The following is a 25,218-nucleotide window of genomic DNA, read 5'->3' on the forward strand; positions in this document are numbered from 1 at the left end:
GTACATTGATGTCATTGCTTTCACAATTTTACAACTTACATTTTTATATAATAATTTTGCCACAAGTATGATCGATCGATTTTATCAAAGCACTTTTTATAGTCAATTAAAATACAAAATAATTTATCGCTAGAGTTTAACACTTTGGAAATAATCGAGAAAAATGCAGTCTGTGATTGATTTACCTTTTTGGAAATCAAACTGGTTCTGTGTAATTTTTTTTTGACATTTTGTCAGTCGGTTCAATATAGTTTGAAAGTAGATTTTGGCTAAAATATGGTAATTCCTGTATTATTTTGTGGATCGTTTACATCACCTTTTTGAAAATTTGAGTTAAAATCCTTTCCCCAAACTTGTCGGGTATTCGCTAGAACTAAATAACCTATTGAAAAGTTTAAGTAAAAATGGAAATTGTTGATTTGAAAATTTCACTTGTTAAACTGTCAGTACCTGGTGATATTTTATTGTTTTTTTTCGAAGACTGCGGTACCAAGTTCGAGTTCCGTGATTTCTGTATCTAAATTCTCGTCTTGTATATTTTCGTCATAGTATATTTCAGAACTTTCACTTTGTGGTATTTCCGTACAAAACTAAGATTCAAAATGGTCGTGTAACTGTGTAATGGTGAGAGAATCCGGTTGTACGGTATTACCTTTCGAAATATTTTAATGTTTTTTTCCAAAATTCTGTAGGTTTTTTTGCTTGTCATTTGACTAACTCGCAGGCCCTCTTTTTTCCAGTAAGATTGTTTTGCTATTTTCTTATCTTTATTATTTTTCTTATGCGCCACAACAAAAGATGTACGCGAATCATTAGATTTATTGCTATTAAATATATTTCGGACAATTCTAAAGTCTGTTCACGCTTTTTAACAGTCGGCGTTGAACCATTTATTATTTGCACAATTGTGTGAACGGTTTACATTGTTATTATAGTATTTATCAAATACAATGTGGATGTGGTCGGATAGTAAAGTAAGAAATTATTAAACCACATTGTCAAGAACGCAGAACGTAAAACTCCCCTTTCTAGCTTCGGACAGCAGACGGTATCATCGCTATCAATAAACCTGTAGATTGGCATAAATCGCCAAAAATGATAAATCACGTGATCTAAATTTACTCCATCTGGGATTTGTTTTGTATTGACAAGGTACCTTATCATCTAAATCTTTATCAAACTCTAAGTTTTCTATTACAGTAGAAGTTTTATTGTTAAGATCTCCATAATCAGTACTTTTCCTTAACATGTAACTTAATACTATATAATTTCAACTGCTCAAGTCGATCAAATCTTTTATAACATCCGAGTTAACGTGCCGATTAATGCATGTCGATTTATTCTTCTTCACAAAATTTAAGACAATTATTGATTGCTCGGAAAGATTATAGCACATAAAACAATTAAATAAGATAATTGAAATAGGACATTTTTACATTATAAAGTTTTAACAGGTAAATTACAAACTGTGAAACTGGTGCCTTTTTAAATCAACTACACCAAGAACTTTTCACAGTTAATTGGTGTTGTCGTTGGCGTTATACAAACATATGAACACCTGGTCAAATGAAGATCAAGTGTTTAATTTACTATCTTAGTTAAAATTTGAAAGTAAAATTACAATATTGCAATACAACATTTTTTCTTCTGTTTTCGAATATTCGTATTCGTTTTTCAATGTACGCATATTCGGTAGTATTTTGAATATTCGAATATAATTCCCGGTCCCAATTTTAATACAGGTATTCAAGCGGTTTGTTCCTATTCAGTTATTCATTTTTTCAATTTTTTCTTTGTTTAACGATCCTGAAACTCATTATTTTGTATTATAAATATGATGCTCAAATACAGATTTAACAATATTGTAGGTTTCAAAAACATAAAATAACGAATTTACATTCCCTGAAAATAAAAGGGGGTAATTAGAAAAAATTTTTCGATAAAGTCTAAGCCAAACTTTTCAATAAGAAATAAACGCATATATTGTTATGATTATTTATCATGCGTATTAACATTTGCAATATATATAAAACATATTATCGGATGTTTGGAAAATGATTAAGATGAATAATTATATACATATATAACGTTTCACTTAAGTAGTGTTACATCTTTAATTACAACAAACATAATTCTTACAGATATTCATTTAAAGTTGCTTTTTATTAATTGTAGACATATTTTGCCGTCGTACTATAAATCTAGCAGTCCAGAACATTTGTGACAATAACGTTAAAAATCGAATGTAATAGTGCTCATAAATAATTATTTTAAAAGTAAACCCCAAGGTAACACTTTATATACAAATTTTAATATGCAAATGAAGACTGCAATTAGAGCTGTGTATGCTACCCTTAAAAAATAAATAGTTGTAAACAGCAAAAGAAGGATTTTCCCATATAATCAACTTACCGTTGATTGATGATATTGTTCAGAATCAACTTACAAATTATCAAAACCAGTAAGCATATTTACATTAAGTGGCATGCAAACATGACAAATGCAGGAAAGGCTTGGACAATCGGCTTAAAAACGCTTGAATCAATAATCCCAAAAGGACCAGAAGAAAAATATAACAACACTGAAGTACAAGGCAACTTATTTCATCTAACGCACATGCTGTCATATCTGAAAAAAAGTCTCAGAAGCATTAAAATCACAAAATTGCATGGAACTTGCAGACTATTTTTGATTTAATATAAATATGTGTGAGAATGGTTAAAGTCCAACATACCACAATCCCCCTTGCGATGTATTGGTACTGTAGGTATTATGCTAAAGATATTAAAGTGAATCATGCGTTAACATAACACGGGCCAAAAACTTCTACTTTAGAAAACAACACTCTTTTCTTCAAATATGGTGTTTAATAAATGATAATACATAACTCTAAAACTTAATCCCTTTTTACATTATAATATAATAAATAACATGGTTATCATAACCACTGAATATATAAGTATAAAGACCTGTTAAATTTACGTTAACATATATAACGTGACCATAAAAAAGTGACCGTATGCAAACGTTAGCGGTATCATGTACGAAAATGAAATAATTTCCTTCTATCATACTCCTACATAATCATACACATCTGACTATTCATTTCAGGCAAGGCAAATTCCAGAGAGTCATATATTGTTCGGGTAAATAAACTCGATAATGCACATCAATTACGGTAATTTCCGTGTATCATTATTTTAGTACAGGAAGTTGTACATAACCAAATAAGGTACTCGCATGAACACTTTTGTAAAAAAAAAAACAAGAAATGAAACATTTCTACAGTTTTAGGAAAGAATGAAGAGGAAACGAAGTCAAAAGCCAAAAATGTGATAATGTACATGAACACGAATTAAGTTTATAGCTTCACGACTCAATCCTACAACAATTTGAATGTGTAGCTAACCTACGTTAAACATTAAACATTAAAAGTTTTAATATGTTTAAGTAATTTTATAGACTATTTATAGGCAGAAATACATTCTAAAGAAATGTCAAACACATTTTTAGTATTGATTTTAAATCATATTAGATGTTTAGTGAGCAATGAAAGGATATATGAATATTTCGTGTCGTAAATGTAGCAAAGCGTAAACAAAACGTAAACAAAGTAGTATTTTGTCTTTTATACAAAATACTAATTCAATGTTACTATACAACTTGCCAACAAAGCATGAAAATGAAAGATCTATATTACAATTTAGTGTTATCTTAAACTGTAACGCCATTAAATGTTGCACTCGCCGCTAAATGTCGAAACCATGCTAAATATCGCAAAATCTTGTATGTTAAAATTAATGTCGCAATTGTAACGGTAAATGTCGCGCGATTTCCCCTTACCGTTGATGTCGAAACACCATGGTTACATTTTGCAATATCTAAACTAATGTACAAGAAATGGTAATATATTAATATTAAACTTATGTTTTTGAACTGGTTACCAGCTTTTTCTCAAATAGGTAAACACTAGCTACATGTCAATGGTTCAAGATAGAGGATTGTCCCGGAAATATTAATATTAATTTTTAATTTTAGATCAGGTTTTATTTACAAGCATATGTTATATATATATTATATTTTCACAATTGAATTAGTTTTATAAAGTTCATTGATGTAAACACACCTGACAAGTTTTTCACGTTTTTTCTTCTTTCTTTTCTTCCATTGCCAGTAAAAAATATTATCATGAGTTTATGCTTTTAAACTTCTCTATCTAAGTCATCTAGAAAATCGAAGGAGAATCGAAACACTTCACTTATTGGTCTATCCTGGTGGATTATACAAGATTATAGTTACATGTTTTAAATAATATTATTTGACTCTAGTTACGTTGGTTCACATTTGGCAACAAGCGATGTAATGGGAAGTTGTTGCGCGTTTATTGATCACACAATCAAAATCAATCGCATTTTTTGGTGGTTTGAGCATGGATTCCAGTAGCATTTCAATGTGAAAACATGCTTGTTTTAAAAAAAGCTCTAAATTAGATAGCTGATTAAAGCATGTGTCACATTTCTGATAGTTTAAATAAATAAATGTAAGACGTTGCCGATATGTAGTCTCAAAGGGTGAATGTGTTTAAGAGAAAAAGCTGAATCGCCTGAAGTTTTTGGTGGTAGTTTAAATGATAGGTCACTTATCTATGCCAGACCTAAAAAACTAGTGTATGTTATGAAGCAACAATAAACAAATATTTTATATTAAACATTTAAGTCCATAAATTACAAACATCTGTAATGACTGACATTATTATAATTTTTGAGCCTCTTGGTTATAGGGTATATAGCTGAATTTCAAGCATGGGCAAATATGAAGATGGCCAAGGAGTTTTAGTTTATATACTAATGCGTTATTCAGAATGAAATCATAACGAAACAGCGGCTTGGCATAATTACAAAGCCTGCAGAAATAAAATTGAAGTGATATCATGTTTTTGCTGTTAACAATGGCAATTAAACAAACACAAATATACACATACGCGCACTCACGCACATACGATCGTATGTGTACCGTAGATGACCCAAATTACTAATAATTAATTGTTGTATTGGGTCTTAAACTCATTGAACATACTAAATGTGTGTTAAAAGATTATTAATGAGACTTCTGTTAAACATAATTAAGTTAGAGGCCGAGTTATCTAAATATTGCTGGCCGCGTGGATTCAAACCAAGTAAGGTGTCAGATAGCAAAAACAAATACTCACTGGTTGTTTCCAAGCTTCCAACACAATAGAGCTAAAATAAATTCGAAGAAACTAAAGATAATCAAGTTGATATTCAGATTTTAGAACGCTAGTACCTACAACAATATAAAAGCAATATGATATAAAATTAATGTTTGTTGGATTTAACATTGCACAAGTAGACTTAGGACATATAGTGACTTTTCAGCCTTACTCGTGAAGAAAGACCTCGGTTGCTTTTCTGTGCAGTTTTTTCAGGCACGAACGGGAACCAGCAACGTTCCGTAAACTAGCTGGAGTATTTTCCTCATATAAAATACTGAGTCACTTGCGGGATTCGAACTCACAACGGCGAGTGTTAGTTGATGGACACTAGTACGCAAAGCAATATACTTAACAGATGATTTTGTATATGTACCTAACATGTAGCGTATTTGCATACAATACTTCAATAAATCGTTTTTACAGTTACATTTCAATCAAAAAGGACATTCGGGACATTGCTTTAGGTGCCATAGCTGCTTGTTATATATAACCATTTATTCTGTGATTATTGTAAAAATATATCATTAGCAAGCATAATTTTATCATAAATTTGAGTAGTATAGCGACATTTAAATGTAGTGTTGCAACAGTTACCGATAAGTGAAAATCGTGCGACATTTAACGTTACAATTGCGACATTTAATTGTACATTTGTTTGCGGTTGCGAATTGTAGCGGCAATGGTGCGACATTAATTGGCCAGTGCGAAATTAAGCGCCGTTGCGACATATAATGGTGCCACAATGATAAATAACTTTACCTTTTGTTTTCGTATGAAAATACATAAAGATATATCTATAAAAAACTTGGAATGCGGAAATCACAATTATTGTAGCCTAAATAGAATAAAACAATATTCATTTGTATTCATTTAAGTTTATGTTCATGTATATAATTATTATCATTTTTCGAGTATATCATATCTGATATACTTAGCATGCTTGATAAAAAAAACCTTTTGACATAAAAAGGGATACACTTTTACTTCTAAAAAACGAAACACGCGAGAGGTCTTTATCAGATTTGTTTAGTTGTCAAAATGGCGGAAAGTTAGATTTTTTTATTGATCGAATTGCATCTGCGAACAATCGCGGCTATTTCCGTCAGATTAAAAGAATAATCGGCGTATTGTAAAGAAGAAAAGAGCAGTAAAATGGCTCACTCGGGAATATAATAATGATTCGTGCTATGTTTATAGCTTTTAATGTTACTTTTTTTCTAAACATGAAATAGATTTACGATCTAAACCCAACAGAGAAGAAAACGCAGCACCAAATTTTACACATTTTGATTAAAAAAAAGAAACAGTAATTTACAAAAATACAAATATAAAAACATATATACGAGGGTTGTCCCAAAAGTCCGTGACAAATTTTATAGCCGGTTCATTTGTAACGCCAATAGAAAATAAATCACACATATAACCGTTAAGTTTATTATTTAACATTAAAACAAATCATTTACAAAAAATTACCCTAGTTACTTAGAAATTTTCAGTATTAACGACATTGGTTTGAGTTGCCGGCGCACGTCAAATAATTTGCAGTTTGTTATGAATAGGCTGAAATTTATTACGTATATTTCAAATATCTGATGATGTGTCTGCACACTGTCACGCTGACTTCCTCTGCTGCTATGTTTAAATCATCTCTGAAAATTTTAGTTAAATAACTTAAAAAACGAAAAAGATACGAATAAATGAAAATATCTCATATAAAATAGGAAAGTTAAAATGGCGACGTTCGAAGAATTTGCGGCGCAGTGAACATGTCACTCAGGTTTCATGACTATTTCGAGATGACACATGTAACGATTTTCAACAAATATACCAAATATATCAGTTTAGCAACATATTCTGAGCATTTGTGTACAAAAGGCATGAAAGGAACCAGAGTTTTGCGCTACAAAAAGCGAAAATAAGGAAAACACGGATAGGAAGACCGATCTTTGTCGCCTATTTCCTACAGCTAAAAAAAGGAGTAACGAGACCGGAAGTTCGCGTATAGCGAAGAATTAATGTATGCCATCCAAACATTCAACAGACATTAACAACCACATGATTTAAGTCAGAAATTGTGGGTTTATGGGTACCATTATTGCGTTGAAAGCCATTGAGAGTATTTGAGAAAGGCGCCTTAAATAGATTTAACGCCGTCTTTGACGTTGGACGTGCGCCGCGATTCAGTTAGTTGCCATGGTGTTTATGGCATAATCTTGTTGTTTGTTAGTATTTATCTATGAAAATTTGTGAAAATGTTAAAATTATATGGGTTTATAACATATTAAAATATCAAGTTCGTACCTGTTTTAGCTTTTCATCAATCTTGTCACAGAATATTGGGACAACCCTCGTAAAAGTAAACTTTAACTCCAAATTATCCACCATTCAAATTTAACAAATGTCCTAGAGTTTAACTCACAGTTTGAAATACAATTGCCCATAATTCAAATTTTATAAATGTCCAATATTCGAATCAGAAAATCACAAAATGTTCAAAATGTCCAATATGTCTTAAATACCCCCCCCCCACGAATAATTACAGAATCCAAACATATATATAACTATGTTAGCAGTACAATAGCACTCAATCAATATTTCAATATCACTTAGTATCACTAATTAACACACACCTCGAAGTGCATACATGCATCTCATATATACTATCAATGAACAATCTTGAATACTAAAATACATAGAGAAATAAATTTCCAGAATAAACATGAAAGGATAAATGAACAGGAAAAAATTATTAACATCAAATAAAGAAAATTATTGAAAATGGTACTGGCATGAGTAGGTTTCGAACTCACAACATCTACATTATTAGTCATGCTGAGCTTTTCTCGAAACAGATATTAAACAAATTTAAAATAAAGCAGTTAATTAAAAAAAAAAAAAAGAAATTATGGCAAAATGTACACTTTTTACATTTTTATCTGTTCCCTTAAATGGGAAAATGTCACTTTAAGTATTTTCTACTTCGCTTATTTTGGTACATAAACTATTTTAAACTCGAGAACGGACTCAATGACCAATATCATTACAACTGGTGCCACATTAACATTCTACCGATGCGAAAGTGATAATTTGTTTATTCTAACCTTAATGAATAGATACAATATATACAGTCGAAAAGAATAAAATGAGCTATCTTTCTTGTATTTAATTAGGTCTGTAATTAAATGTAACATTGAAGGTCAAATGTAAAAATAGTCTTGGTTTTATAATAAAAAGTGAACATTTGGTGTCCGCTCAATAAATTTTGACCAATATTTTTTTAAATAACTTTGCACAACTGATCACCAATATGAAACAACGTGCAGAGCGCAATAATTGGGTTGCTACCTAAAAGGTCAAGGCTACACTTTAAGGTCAAATGTTAAAAAATCTAAATGTCGTCTCCGGTGCATAACTTTTTAACCGCTGAAATAAAAAAAAAACTTTGCTATCACCATTATAAGAACATGTGTGGCGTCCGTGGCCGAGTGTTTATGGTCGTTGACTTCAAACCACTTGCCTTTCATCGCTGTGGGTTCAAATCAGCACAAAGACTATGGATTATTTCATGTGAGGAAGCTATCCAGCTAGCTTACGAAACGTTGGTGGTTCTACTAAGGTGCCCGTTCGTGCCTGAAAAAATGCACGGAGGGGCAGCTGAGGTCTTCCTCCACGAGCAAAGCTGGACGTCGCCAAATGACCTATACTGTGACGTAAAACCCAAGTGAAAAAAGGAACATGTGTAGAGGGAAATAATTAGGTTGCTACCTCAAAAGTCAAGGTCACAATTAAAGGTCAAACGTATACAATGCTACGTTTTGTGTCCCCTCCAAAACGTTTAAACCTTTCAAATAGCTTGGAACAAGTGATCACCTTTATGAGACGATGTGCAGAGCGCAAATATTGAAGTGCTACCCACAAAGTCAAGGTCACACTTACAGGTCAAATGTTAGAAATACTACGTTTCAATTTTGTCCATAACATTTAAACTGCTGCAATGTTTATGACACCACTTGTCATAACCCTAAATAACCACAATCATGTCAGCTCTAGATCTTGGCAATTCAAAGGTTTTAAAATTACTTGTCACAAATGATCCATACCATGACACAATTTGCAGAGCTCAACATCCAGGTTGCTACACCCATAGTCAAGGTAATATGTTCTCCATAACTTTTTGACTTTATGGAAAATCTTAAATAATTCGGCACAAATAATCACCATCGTGAGACTATGTGCTTATGATATGCATGATACAACATGGTTGGTAAAAAAGTCAAGAAGTGTACATTGATGTTTACTGCGTAAGGGGACTGCCTTGTTTTTGTTATATGGAATATTCACTATATTGTACGGACTAATGTATACTTCAAGATAAATAAATACATTTATAGATTACTCGTTGCGTTTATCTGTTATAATAGACATGTGTGTCGCACAATTCAAATAAAATCTCTTTTTTCATGATACTCAATTATCAAGTTTGACATTTTTTGTTAAGATACCGTTAAGAAATATATACCAAATTGTATGAACGCATGTGCACTTTAAGATAGAAATATGTATTATTATATATATATTTCCGTTTAGCCATGCTAGTGTCCAAAATAACATTTATTTTTAGGGAAAAACGCGCGCTATTTTTATAATGTTTTATTCGAATGCAGGACGTTATATACAAAGACATGTACAGTAAAAACTCTCAAAAATGGACCCTATCCGGACATGTCCAAAAGTCCTGTTTTCAGAGGATACCGGTTTTCAGAGGTTTTATACATATATTGATAATTATGATGTGCTTGAACAAATCATTTCAGATTTCCTTTTCAACCCTTTTGACTAGTCAGATTTTAATTTCTTTTTGCAATAAATGTATTGAGTATTTTAATCATGCACATGAATATAATTTTAAAAATAAGAACAACGCATCCTCCAAATTTAAAAAAACAAAACAAAAAAAAAACAAAAAAAAAAACAAGAACAAACAACAAATTAAAACATTTAGAAAAATCATAACTATACAGGGAAATACACACTTATAATGAAAGCGCTATAAATTAATTGCCAAAAAAGAAAAAAAAAGAGAAATTAACACACACTGACGAGTGTATTCACACCTGAAACAAGAAAGCAGGTGAACATTAACGGGTAATTGAAGACGTCACCTGTCGGGATATTGTTTAAATCCAAATTTAAAACCACAAAGTTTAGACTTACATTGTTGTCCGGTTTACAAAGGATTTGTTTATGCATATTAAGCATTAGAGGCCATAGAAAATCGTCCGGTTTTCAGAATTCAAAGGTTCAGGTATTTAGAGGATTTTTTTCAATGAACATATACGGAGAAAATACAAGACTTTTAAAACCGTTTGGTTTTCAGAGGATTCGGTTTTCAGAGGTTTTACTGTATAAGGTATTCAATATAATAAGTAGAAACCGGAAACTGTACACATATTTATACACAATTATGGTGTTTAAAAGTAAAATATAGTTAATAACTATAGTCTGTTTATTGTTGTTTGCCACTTTTCATTGAATGGCACTAACATGTCACATTGATGGTTCCATGATAACCACAATATGGACACATCTGCAGATGTTTCAAAATTCCAAATTTTAACTGTTTATGATAAACGTTGCAAACTGCTTAAGCCGGTGCTAGGAACGTGGACGGCACCTTGCACTTACCAGTACCGTCCATGAACAGGCTCAATCAAACCGAGCCTGCATCATTTTCATGTTTGACACGTTGGTACTTCTTCTGCCAGTTTTGCTGTCAGAAAATTTATACCAATTGATATTGTTTCCAATGGCAGTTCTGTTCAATACAGTTTTGCATACTGTTGATTACACTAACTGTTCTTGGGTTATTTACAGTTAAAAGGTTAAATAACTGTCAAAACAAATATTATTTTTTCTAACATAATTTATTTATTCCCAACACATAAACACTTGACTGTCGGTTGATAATATATTTAGCTTTGATCACATAATGCTGTCTTATGCTTTCGTATATTTAGAAACTAGTAGGCATCATTTGTTAGCCAAATCCAAAAATCTTTCTTAATCATATTTCATAAATCAAAGTATACAGCTTATGATACATTTCAATGAATAATATATCAGGATAAGTTTTTTTTTCTTTATTTTGTTTTTATCATTTGACTTTAATATCACGTTAATCCAAATATTTTCTAGCTTAATTTTCTTGTTTTAGGCATTTAATATAGTTGCATGATGTTAAACCTAATAAAAAAATAGATAGCGAACAGTATTATTTGTTTCGTCTTCAATGAAGATAGTGATATCTCTAAAAAAACAGATAACACGTTATAATTGCATAATTTCATAAAGTGTTCATTGAAAATATTAAACTGACTTATCCATTTAGATTTTAAAGACACGCAATATAAATTATATTTAATTATTATTTATTATATGCATACATTTCGATTTTCAAATTTCTGAATCTAACGTGTTACCAAGATGATCTATTACTTGATACAGCTGTTTTGATTTGTTTAAGACGTAAACGCGTATTGCCATTTATTCGAGAGTTTTTTACTTGTTTTAACACGGCAACATTGCTTTCCTAAAACTAAGAAAACTTAATAAATACACTGATTCTTTACAATTATAAGAAATATCAACCTACCAAGGTGAGAGCCCAATATCTTACTTTATCTATCATTTTCCATGAATTTTAATCCGTCAAATGTGTAAACTAGCAGTGTATGCGGCCCATACAAATACCGGCGGATACAACACTACAAAGGTTGAATGACAAATGTAAAAACTTGCTGATTATTCAACCCAATATCGATAATGAACATTCATAACTATTCAATGTATGTGCCAATCATTATCCTGTAATTGCTATAAGTAAGTGTATTGGTGAAAGCTTTTATTCCATTTATTGTTTATTGTTTGTTGTTTCCTTTCTTGAAAAAACGTTACGTATTGTTTCGCTTCCAAATTGCAACCTAAAGAATGCATGTTGTTTTCTTACTTTGACAGCACTTGTTTTTTTTGTGAAGGTAAATGTGTACGCTTTCTTACTTTTTCTTTTTTCTGTTAAATTGTTATATGAATATTGTCTCTGACAGTCAGGGAATCAACACATTTTTAATGTGCTTTTTTAAAATTATGGTAAAATACAGTTATATATTCTTAATAGTACTGCCTTGTTCTGTTTTTAGGTCTGATTCATCTGGAACAGAAGCAGGCAGTTTAGTTGAAATATAAGGCAAGGGCCAAGGTTATGCAAGGATATTTGTGGAGTAAGATACATGGTTTTATTATTATTAGCCTCATGTATTATCTGGTTTGCTTGGTGAGTGGCATCTTTCATAATAATAGTAAATATTTAAAATAGTGATTGTAACAAGACTAATATTTTTACTCAATTTTATTTTTAAATGAAGGACATATTTCTATTTTTAATAAAGACCATGTTTTCATTTATTGCATTGGTAAAACAGTTATTTTATAAATTATGTATTACACTGATGTACACTGACATTTGCATTACATAGCTGTTGTAGCAGATTTTCTAAACTTTTTCCTTTTAATTTCTTTTTAACTTTTACTACATTGAAGACAACAAAATTCACTTTTAAATTCAGATTTATTTTTCACTTTTACATCCAACTATACTTTTTAATCACCTTTTAACGATCTTTTTTAACACTACTACACTTCCACGCTTCTACACTTCCCCACAGTAAAGATTGTAATTCACTTATATAGTGTTTCTTCCCGCCAATTTTAAGAGTCATGAATATCATTGAAAATATGTAAAAATCATGATATGGAGTAATTCATAAGTGAAATAAATTCCCGCCAAAACCAAAATACATAATTCATAAGTTTTGGAGTAAAAAGAAATATAATGTTTTCCCGCCAAATACAAACATACACGATTCATAAGTTTTGGAGTAAAAGAAATATAATAGTTTACCGCCAAATACAAACAGACATAATTCTCATGATTAGAAGTAAAACAAAATCGTGTAATTCACGACACTCCGGCCGACAACATTAAAATATTATATATTTCACTAAAATAGTACATATTAAAATTGCTCTTTAAATATTCTCAAAATGCAAGAATTGAAACAATCTTCTTCTTAGAAAATTAAACTCATACTTGCGCAAATAAATTTAAACAAATAGTCATAATGACAAACCTATTTTTAAATATAATAAACGAAACAAACTCCTGTTTTCTTAAACAAATCTTTCAATTTATAAACATTTACAATATCTGTTTCAAAGCAATGTATGTATGTAACATTTTAATACATATAAATAGTTCAACTTGTTTCCGTAGGTTTTTTATATAAATGTCTAAGCAACATACAATATAGAACATCCCTTGTTCTGTTGAACAGTACCTCAGTACATTATTATTAATTTATTGCATTGTATAGCAATGGTAATCGTCTTCATATTCAACGCGACAAAACACAGGGTCTCCCCCTCTATATGTAGTATAGCGATAACCTGTCCTAGACCAGACTTCAACTTCTGTGCGCAACGTGTGTCTTTCTATTTCCTGTCCTTCATCATCATCAAGTATATCAATAATCTCGATTTCTGAATATTCTGCATCCGAATTTGTATCATCAACATCATCATATACATCACTACTGCACATAATGTCATCTGCATAATAATCTTCAATGTATGATTCACTATGTTCAACATTTATGTTCTCGTCATTACTAGCACTAAGCACATCATTTGTCTCATCTTCATTGCTGTAATCATTAGAAGCAGAAGACAAGCCATCATTAACATATTGTTCATTATCATCATCGTTGTTTGCACAGGACACGTCATCACTTACGATATAATCACTATCTGCACGAGACATGTTATCATCTAACTTTGTTCTTCAATATCATTTTTGCACAGGATGCGTCATCACTTACACTTTGTTCTTCAATATCATTTTTTGCACAGGACGCGTCATCACTTACACTTTGTTCTTCAATATCATTTTTTGCACAGGACGCGTCATCACTTACACTTTGTTCTTCAATATTATCTTTTGCACATAACGCGTCATCAATGATGCTTTGCATGTTTGTATCAAAATCAATTACCACTTTACCCTCTAGATTATTGTTATAATCATAAAAATACCCTGTAACTCCTCTTCTGTTATCTCCTTCAGTGCGTTCAAATCAACATCACTTATATCAAAATTTAGACTGTCACTGCTAATCTCCTCAAGATCACTATATGGTGTGGCAATATTCACATGAATACGTTTAGGGAATAAACCGCTTTCTTCTGAAGTATCATTGTCAATGTTTTTCAGTGCAAATTGTGTGACATCTCCAGTTCTTCGAGATAAATAAGAACTATTTCGTGCACTTTCTGCGTCCATGCCACGTGTTCTTCTCAAATGTTCCTTCAGATAGTCCCTCCTTATGAGTGTCCCTTTACAGACTTTGATAGGGCACTTGAAACTCCCCAGGGCTGTGATGTTTTTTCATCATGTGCCTTACTAAGTTACTCTTTTGCTTATAGTCCTTATTACAAAAGTCAAACTCGTGCCGATCCATCTTAAACTATGTTACAAAAATGAGTAATTACTTGGGTTTTATCTTTACTGCAATAGAGCTTCTGAAACACAATAATACAGAATACTGTTAGTTGCACGGATATCACTGGATTTTTTATAATATTGCTCCAAATTATTCGCGCGTAAAATCACCATGTGTTATAACTATGCTCCAAATTTTTCGCGCGTACAGTCACGTGATATGAAATAATTCGTACCCTATTATATTCGTACAATATTTTCAAGGATAAAATAATATTATGTTTAATGCTTTGTAATTCGTGCATACATATATTCACACTCTATTTTATTAAAAAAATAATTCAACTGTTTATACACGCGTATGCGGATTTCCCCAACAACACAAAAGTATTGCCTTTAAATGCCAATGGATTGTTAATTACTTAAGAAGATTTTTAAGGCGTAATTTCGCTACATTTGCCGCCTTTCTCTCGAGACGTATACCAGTTTCTTTCTTTGCGTTTGGTCTTATATCCTCTGTCTCTGGAATAAGAAGTTTTGAAGTTTCAATAGGGTAAAGTAAGCTTAAAGGTCTTTTAAGCACTTTTTTGATGCAGTTTCAATATCTGCAGAACGAACACAACCATCGGAACTAACATACAGATGGATGACTTTTCCTAGCCGCCAGCTACCTCTAGAAGTATTATCTTTGATAAGTACTACATCACGTACATTTGGATTGAATTGTACTTTATATTTTCCTTGTTTAAGATTTGTTTGTGTTCTTTCCCTAAGACTACATAAATATTCGTCTTTCCATATTTTCCAGAAGGAATCTAAAAGCCGCTGTCCTTTTTTCCATATTGCCAACAATTTATCCTCTGAACTTTCTATCACCTTAAAATCTGGGTCATCTGAAGATATTTCAATTTCAGGAAACCCAACATTCGGGTTCAAACAAATGAAGTGTGAAGGTGTCAGCGTGATATTGGAGTTTATATCTTCTCCAACATAAACTAATGGGCGACAGTTCACAATAGTTTCAACTTCCTTTATGATAGTTATAAGCTGGCCGCTGTCCAATAACTTTTTTCCGATAGATTTACGTAAACTTCTTTTAGTTAAACCAACAAGTCTTTCATAGAAGCCGCCCATCCATGGAGCGATTTCTACAATGAACCACCATTTAATACCCTCACATGAACTGTAGGTTTGAACATCATCACTTTTCAAAATTGAACTCCATAGCAACTCAATTGTACGTTTTGCCAGCTTAAAATGTAACGCATTGTCACTGATGACCTCTTGTGGTTTTCCTCTGCATGCTATGAATCTCCGAAAACTGATTAAAAAAATGCATTTGTTGTCATGTCTTTGACCATTTCTAGATGAACTGCACGTGTGACCATACATGTATATAGGCACACCCACACCTTTTTTATAGTTTGATTGTCCCTTATGTATAATGGTCCGAGATAATCCAATCCAATATGACTGAAAGGTGTTGATTTTGTAACTCTTGAACGAGGCAACGGAGCCATAAGAGGCATTTTATACGCTCCGCCTTCGACGACACACTAGGCACTTATGAAGAACTTTTCGTACCGTAGCTCTCCCGCTCGGTATCCAGTAACGATATCTAAGTTGATTAGTGTTTTAGAACCCCCTGAGGGGAACCAAAACCCTTTTGGTTTCCCGGGGCAATTTGACGCGGTTTAAAAGGGGTTTACGCGAGGTTTAAAAGGGGAAAATTCTTTTGCAAATCCGTTAAACAACAAAATTTTTAAAGGGGGGGGTTTTATCAAAAACACACCAATTTCTGGGGTAAAGCATTTTTCTTTCCCTGAAAACTCATAAACTTAAAAGATTTTTGTTCCATGTTTTATCCACATATTTAAAACTTCTTTAATTTTTTTGATGTTGAAATGTAACATTTTTTTTCCTTTTTTTATTTAAAAAGATTCCCCTTTTTAAATATGCTTTAACCCTAATTTGCTTCGTCAAACCCAAATATTTTTTTGATCAATTTCAAATGGGGCACAAAAAAAAGGGAAAAAATTCATTCTTTTCTCTATAGAAAAACACAAAAAACATTTTTACTTCTTTCTTTTTTTTTTTTAAAAATTTGATTTTGTTGCCAAATTTCCTTTTTCCATTCATCAATTTTTTTTAACCCCTTAACTCATCAATTCTTTTGGAAATGTCTTCAAAAAAGGGCCCCTCAGGGAATTTCCCCCATGACAATTTTCCCCAAGCTTTTTTAGAGAACCCCCCATGGGTTATCAGCAGGGTTGTCTCTAAACGTAAATAATTGAAGGGCAAAATGTTTTTTTCTTTTATTTCATTAAATCGATTTCTAACAAAAAAAGGAATGTTTTTTCCAAAATAATTTTTCCCCTTTTTTAAATGCACATTAGGAAAAAACAGAAAAAATGAGCTTGTAATTTTTTCATTTTTTTATTTTTCTCTTGTTAAAAAAAGGGAAACATCGTACCCCCATCAGTTTCAGCAAGGGGTTTTAGTCGGGGGAAACTGAGTTTTGAATTTGGGGCAAGTCGATCTTTGAAAAATTTCTATTTTGATTGCTTTTTGGAAAATTTCCCCTTTTTTTTCAATCAAATATATAAGGTTGCGGTTTTGCTTTGGGGAGAAAGGATCAAAAAGAAACACACAAGAAATTAAATTTGTTTTTCAAACCTTAATTTTCAACATCGGGGGGGATTTTTTCATTAAAAAAAACAAATGGGGAAACTCTTTTTAGTTACACTCTGAGTTGTCGGATTTCGATTTTATTCACTTTCTGTATCGCCAGTGTATCCTTGTGTTTGTTCCATTCAAGACCTAACACTTTAATAACAGTTTCATTTGCTCTGTTTTCAGGTGGAATACTTTCCGTCACGTCTCTGTTGTTAGACGCCCACTCGCGAAGATTCATGCTGGCATCGTCGAAAATTCTTTTGGACCTAATATACTAGTCTTTATCAGCTTCAACGTTTTCTGTTCCCGTTACAACATTGTCCATATAAATAGCTAGTCTCAGTTTCTTGGCGATTTAATTGTTATAGCACTCCAAGTGATAATCAATTGTTGCTACCAATAAGAAAGGGCTTGACACAATTCCAAAGGGGATCCTACAGAACCGGTATTCTTGTACCTGATTTTTGCGATATGTCTGGGTGTTCAATATCTTTTTAACCATATGAAAAGAGTGACATCTCTTTGATCTTTCTGCAACCCAACTTGGAGGAAAGCCTTCTCTATATCGGAAACAATACCGATCTTATATAGTCGAAATATTAGCAGAATTCCACACAAATCATTCAAAAGCACGGGTCCTCTGTAAAGGCAGTCGTTCAGACTGTTATTTTCAACCTTTGATTAAGCTGACGCGTCATACACAATTATCAGCTTTGTTGTTGATTTGTCAGGCTTTATCACTGCGTGATGGGGTAAGTAATGGATATGTCCGTTCTTTTCAGATGTTTCAACTTTTTCTATCATGCCCTTTTCAAGCTGATCTTGAATAACAGAATCATATTTCTGTAATACATCTGGGTTATCTTTGAACCTTTTCACTAATAACTTTAGTCGTCCAAAAGCTAGAGGACGATTTTCTGGAACTTCATAATTGTCGCCTCTCCACGGCCACTTGACATAATATATGTTATCTTTGAACACAAGACTTTCTTTGAAATTATCTATCGCTTGATCATCCTCAGTTTTTTCATTTGTGCTATCTTTCAATTCTATTGTTTCTATATTCCAAAAGTCTTCTATGGCAGGTAATTTTGGAACACATGTGTCAACTGTTGCAAACACTTGTGTCTTAGTTATGTTATTGCCATATGATAAATTGAGCATATTGGCATCAGTAACGCTGTCATCGATTTCACTTGTTTTTTCCTGAAAGAATCCAACCAAGTTTTGATAACAAGAGGTATGAGCCTGGCTGAATTTCTATTTTATGTCCTGACACTATATCTAAGTAATAATCATTTCCCAACAGCAAATCAATAGAATCTGTGTATTCTGCAGTTGGTATATCATCCGCTAGAGTAAGATTCTTGATTAACGATCTAAACTCTCCGTTATTAGATATAGACACTGGTTTTCTTTGAATGCTCCCTGTAATTGTTGGAACAATACTTGCTGTTATAGCGAAATTCTGTCCATCCTTTAATCGAATATTCAATTGCGTAGACATTGTTCTAATCACTTTAGGTTTGTCACTCCTAAATGTAACTAGACGAATCTCTTGCCTACTTTTCTTCTTGAGATTCAAAGATTTAGCCAGTCTCTCGGTTATGTATGTTCTTTGCGACCCTGAATCTAATAAGATTCTTACGTTCTCTTTGTTTTGACCATCTGGATCACAAATCTCAGTGCGCGATGTTTGCATCATCACTATTTCATTAGAAGATAACAAAGTGTAACAGGATGGATAATTCGAGTGTCTTGATACATTTTGGTTGTTTGAGTTTTTTCCCTTGGTTTCCCGCAATTTTGATAATGTGACTAGTTTTGTCTTTGTTGAAGCGGCTTTGTAAAATATAAGTTCAGACATTTTCTTAGTGTTTTAAATTTATTTAAAATTTGGATTATTGATAGTTGGTCAGTATGATTTTGAGTTGTATTTGGTTATTATCAGTGTCTTAAAGAGTGTATGTCATAGATTTGTTTTTAATTAAGTAATGATTGTGGTCTTATTTGAAATATCATTAGTTTTCGTGGTTTGAGAATTGTTTCAGAAAAAGCAGTAAATTTATCTTTCTATTAACTTAATATCACATTTCATTCCCATCACTTTGCACATTTTGTTTATTATAATTTGCAGAAATTACAGCACAGAGAGTTTGGTTGTATGTGTGTTTTGGAGAAGATGATGTAATATGATATAATTGTACATTCAGTTCCACAAACTGGTAAGTTTGAATATTCTTCATGAATGTTATGTATTTTATGATAATTTCATTAAATGAACTATTTATGTTAATGACAGCCAATAGAAAGCATATAACTATATTATATGTTAATGTACCTATGAGTGATATGTGCAATGTGTTGCAAATATCTATTTGTAATTGACCAACTAAATAAGGATGTTTTTATAATTGATAATTATGCTTTTCAGATTTTACTCTATTTTTATGTTGGTATAATTTGTTTACTTTCAGAGTGTTGATCGATTCGATTGATTGAGATTTATTGAAGGTTTATTGACGATTCATTGACGATTGATTTTGTCGATATTTGGATATGTAAGATTGATATACATGTATGTGTCAGAACTAGAAGATAAATAAATACATTAGAACTGTGCACAGTTATTTGTTTGGAAAGACATCTTTGATCCATATTTAGACGCCGCAGAGATAAGAGTAGAACCCAATTTCTTGGTTATTACAACCTTTCAATTTCAACCAATTTACAAAAGCACTCTCAATACAAGCTTTATCATCCGTAGAATTTCTAAGAATTTCCTTTGGTTTTGCTTCAGACACACATGCTACTTCTTCTAACAAATTTACACTTCCTTGCAGAGATGCCTTTCTAAATTTTTCAGGGCATAAGCTTACGAGTATGTGGTGTACATTTGATTTATTGCAATATACACAAACACGTATACTTTTACAGTCAGGAGACATGTGTCCTTCTTTTAAGCATTTATAACAGCATCCCTTTATTTGAGCTTTTCTTTCGTCGATTGTTTTAAACTTCGGTCATTCGTCACTCCAATGATTTTTACTACAGAATCTATATATTCTCTGATGTAGCTCCGGTAGTGTTACTTGTTGTTGAATTACCCCTGTAGCTCTTAAAAGTCTTTGTTGATCTTTGAAACTGTGTATTAACTCTTTTATCAGGTACAAAATTACCACTGACTGGTTTCGGTCTGTCTGACTTTTCTCTGGATACAATATACTGTCCGAGAAACTCACGAAGCTTGGTTATCGTCCACTTATTGTCTGCACGCTTTTGTACTTCAAGATGCATAAGAACTTCACTTGGTAGTTTGCTCCGAATAATTGATACGAACACTTGTTGCTCCAAACTCTCATGCATAACCTCCAAACTTCTCAAGTGCTTTTGTATTTTGTCATAAAATAATCGCAAACTTTCAGTTGTATCTTTAGATGATGCAACGTTCACCAGCCCCTTGTAATGCAAATCTATAATGTCTTGTTTATCTCCAAATCTTTCCTTTATAATTGTTATGGCAATACCGTAGTTTTCATTAGATAATGTCAGTCCAGCGATAGCACCTCTAGCTTCTCCAACCAGCTTTCCCTTTAAATAGTTGAACTTGTCAACTGGCGACAGATTGTCATTTTCATGTACAGCACTAGAGAAAGAGTCCCAAAATTCAATCCATCGCAGTTTATTTCCATTGAAGGAAACTATGATTAACTTTGGCAATTTGACAGTATTCTCAATCTTAATTTTGAGACTGTGTTGCTTGTCAAAGAATTTCTGTTGCATTTTCATTTGCTCTTCTGCCCGTTCTTGCTGGTGTTCAAAGAAGGCTTGTTGAAGTTTCATCTGAACTTCACACATTTTTTGTAAAGCTGACCCTTCTTCGTCCGACTCCTCTTTTATAATATTCTCTGCTATTTTGCTTTTCAGGTCAGTCTGTACATTTTTCAGTTTAAAGGCTATCGACAAAGCCCTATCAATCAAAACTGAATCAATTGCAATCATCTCCTGAATAAATTCACTATCTGAATCACCAATTGCACGCGCTACCTTTTCTGACTGAATAGTAAGCTTATCTATATAAATATCAATCTTAAGTGTACTTTCATTGACAGAATGCTCAAGCTTCTTGTATTCTTCTGGGCTTATGCTCTCAATACTTGTTTCTAATAAGTTATGGATCGGACACAAAATATACTCTGTAATAGACTATGCTAATATTTGACCTCAAAGTGTGACCTTGACCGGTTTTTGCGCATGACACAGAGTTTTATTATTCAAGTTTTTACAGAATCCCCTCAAAGATAAGAATGTTATGGACCTAACACGATATATACCCTCAAATAGACAATGTTGACCTGGAATGAGCAAGTGCGACATTGACCCTGGAGGTAGGAGTCTGGTTGTTGCGTATGACATATCATCTTATTATAACAAACATTATTGTCAAGTTATTACAAATTCCTTTGATAAATGACAAAGTTATGGACCGGACAAGAAAGTGTGACGGACGGACAGACGGAAGTTCTCACAGGACAGTAATTATGTGGCTACTCTATTGTTCTCTCTATTATTCTTTTTACCCACACAAAACAAAATAGCCACATAAAAGCATTACCGATGAATGATCTCAAAGAGAAAGAACAGTTGACTATTGGCCCTCTAGCCACATTATTACTGACGGACGGATAACCCGGCGACTATAATAATGCTCACCCGAATTTGTTCGGGGAACATAATAATCAAAACAACCTACACAAAAGTCTGAATTTTGACCTTGACAGTTAAAGTCAATTAAAGCTAAAGGTCAATGTCAGTTCAACCTTTTAGAATGTCATGTCCAAAATGTTGTTTTGTACAAGCATGGAAATAGTCCATTGATTAATTACAGTTACAGCCAATTGTAGCAATAACTAGTGAAAATAAAATAATTTGAACTTCAAGGTCATACATGGGTCAATGTCAGTTTGTCAAAGTTATAGCCCATTACTAAACCAGAACTCTGCTAGCCTGATGTGTCCCCTTGTGAACATTATAGCTGTCACTTAGGCATATTCTTCCTTAATATAGGTTATTTATAAACACCATTCTTATAATATGCATGTACCTTGAACTTTAGTGGCGTTTGAACTGATTGTAGCTTGTATAGCTTTTATTGTGTATGAAAATTGGCTTAGACAAAAATAAAGAATAATAATCAACAAAGGGCAAGAACTCTAAAATTATAAAGTAAAGAGTACCGGTGTCGCGTAATTATCACAACGTGGTAATATTACTACGCGTGTGATTATTACGCGGCGGCGTAATAATCACACGGTCAGGGGTAGTGCCGTTAGAATCACACGTACGGTCTTAAATTTACTCCAAAATAGTTAAATGATCTACCATTTTATTTCAAAATAAATTCCGCATCTAATGGTATAACGTTTGTGGGAATTAATTTTCTAACACACGAGAGTGTTTTAAAAAGCATGTATTGCAGCGATTTTCGAATATGACAGCCTTCGTTATGAATAATTATAATTATGTTCTGATAAATAATTTAAAAAAAAAGTTTCAGTCCTATTTTTTAATATGTTATATTAATTGTGATTTCACTCAGAGTTCAAGACAATTATGATTTTAAATATTGATAATAGCTATGCGTATTTGTTATATTTTGCAGACCATCATTGATGTGTCATTTGTCTTTAATTAGAATAGCATTATCTTAACAAATCTTGAAGGTAAGTTATAACATAAAATAATGGTTATCAAGAAAAGGGCAATCGAATAGAGCTACTTATATTACCGAAATGTATAATTTGTATTAGCAATTAGAATAGTGCACGTGTTTGATTATATCGCACAGAAGTAATAACGCCACGCGTACAAAATTATATATAAAATCAAACAAATTTAAATTATGTAAAGTATAATAATATTTTCTCCGAAATCAATTTTGTGTCTACATGTGTATTCAGCTGAAAGTTTTAAAATGCTTTGATGTTAAACAATATCTCGGGGAAAATGTATAAACCGCCTGCGACTGTAAAGCCGTGATAATCGTACGCATGGTTTTATATTTAACCAAACATACAATAATTCATAATATTGTTTTCCAAAATGAATTGTGTTAAGTAATTGTACTTCATTTTTACATATACTTTTGTTATCCAACAGACAGGAGCATCTTGAAAAAAGTAATTGTAGGGAATTGAGAAAAAAAAACAAAAACAAGCGTCTATTCATAATTTTGTTTTATTCTTTCTAAGATCAATTATACTTGTTCATGTGGAAAAACATAATTTTATGATATAGAATTTTTTTAACTAGGTCGAAATTATCGGTGTCATATCCGGTTGGTTGTATGCATAATACAATATATTGATGCATGGAGATGTTAATTCTCTTAAAATCGCCAGGCGTGAAGGTTAACATTATGCACTAAAACACGCAACATACTGTTTGAAGTGTTCGCCATTCCTTATTTCAATTTATTGAGAAAAAGGGGTGTCGATAATTCTTATTAAAAAAACACATTACCTACATCCTAAATCTTTTACCACCTGACCAATCTCTCGTGGTGCTCTGTGGGTGCAGAGGCCCGCTTCGATTACTTACTGGAAAAGGCATTTTTTACATTTCTTTATTGTTATTACAGTGTAGCAGTACCACGTGACCTAGACGTCATTTTCGGCATCATATCCAAGACAAATATTGCTCGATTCGAAAAGGAAAATAGCCGTATGTATTTTATTTCTGCACTGATTCCTTTGGGATATGCACCATTCACACGGTAGGAAGTAGAGCCGTGATAATAACACGTACGGCCTTATATATACACTCCAATTAACATGAATTATACCAAAATGAATTCCACATCTGTTGGTATAAATTTTATGTTTACCATAAATGCGGGAATGTATTAAAAACACGTTTTACTGGAGTTTTCATAAGAATCTTCATTTTTAAATGAATACAACATATATTTGTGTTTTTTTTTGTTTATATATATATATATATATATATATATATATATTATAAATAAAAAAAAAAAACGGACGTTAAAAGATATTTGATTTATTGCTGTTTGATAAAGTGCTCAAGACTTCTAAATCAAAGCACTGCAAGCGCTGAGGTATACATTGCTTGACAATACGGTATCTATTTTTGTCATCAAGACCATGTTGATTTCAATCTACTGACCTCAAAATCAATAGAAGACATCTTCTGGCTAAGGTAAATGTCCCTTACACGTTACAAAAGCCTTTGCTTATTTCTTTTTAAGTTGTTAATTGGAAATGAAAAGGTTTCGTTCCTACAGACAAGGGCTGTATTTTGCCAGGAAATTTAGATGTTGGACAATATGGTTGGCAAAAGTGAAGAGTAATATAGAAATCAGTTTGTGAAACATCTGCCTATTATCTACAGTATACAATACTAAAATAGTTAAATGGAGTCTTCAGTGTTATTTTCTATTACTATATATAAAAGTCGATAAAAATGCGGAATTGAATAATCCAGCAAGACTAAAAGTTACACGCCAAACACGCACACTGGAAAAAATGCACGCTTTGTCTTTACTATATACATATAAGGAAAACCTATGACCATCTGGCGGATCCAATTTTCACTACCACACAAGTGAAGCTTTCATGCCAAATATCTAACGTCTAGCCTTTGTTTATTCAGAAGAGAGATTTGTTAAGCTTTTACTGCATATACATATAAGGAAAACCCGACACTCTGGGGCCAATTCACTATTGCCAACATTTGA

General features: G+C 32.3%; 3 protein-coding genes and 1 long non-coding RNA gene across 4 annotated transcripts in view; 1 reads left to right on the plus strand and 3 right to left on the minus strand.

The window, feature by feature from the left end:
* The window catches only part of LOC132745830 (uncharacterized), a 33,715-nt gene extending 21,726 nt beyond the window's left edge, over positions 1–11,989 (minus strand). The window contains exon 1 of the mRNA XM_060734859.1: positions 11,886–11,989. Within this exon, the coding sequence (XP_060590842.1) occupies positions 11,886–11,921 (36 nt within the window). The 5' untranslated portion in view covers positions 11,922–11,989. The remainder of the gene's footprint in view (positions 1–11,885) is intronic.
* A 6,154-nt stretch (positions 11,990–18,143) lies between these two features.
* LOC132745973 (uncharacterized) lies at positions 18,144–18,626 on the minus strand. The gene has a single exon (XM_060735043.1). It carries the CDS (start codon positions 18,624–18,626, stop codon positions 18,144–18,146), a length of 483 nt encoding a protein of 160 aa, XP_060591026.1.
* Positions 18,627–19,259: 633 nt separating this feature from the next.
* Positions 19,260–20,084, plus strand: LOC132745918 (uncharacterized). The gene is made up of 3 exons (XR_009627921.1): positions 19,260–19,376; positions 19,600–19,687; positions 19,940–20,084. It is a non-coding gene; the product is annotated as an uncharacterized LOC132745918 (long non-coding RNA).
* Positions 20,085–20,519: 435 nt separating this feature from the next.
* Positions 20,520–21,464, minus strand: LOC132746060 (uncharacterized). The gene has a single exon (XM_060735158.1). It carries the CDS (start codon positions 21,462–21,464, stop codon positions 20,520–20,522), a length of 945 nt encoding a protein of 314 aa, XP_060591141.1.
* Between the last annotated feature and the right edge of the window lie 3,754 nt (positions 21,465–25,218).

The sequence above is a fragment of the Ruditapes philippinarum genome, unplaced genomic scaffold (assembly GCF_026571515.1).
Source record: "Ruditapes philippinarum isolate M1 unplaced genomic scaffold, ASM2657151v2 ctg6078_1_1_1_1, whole genome shotgun sequence".
In the NCBI taxonomy this organism is placed as follows: Eukaryota; Metazoa; Mollusca; class Bivalvia; order Venerida; family Veneridae; genus Ruditapes; species Ruditapes philippinarum.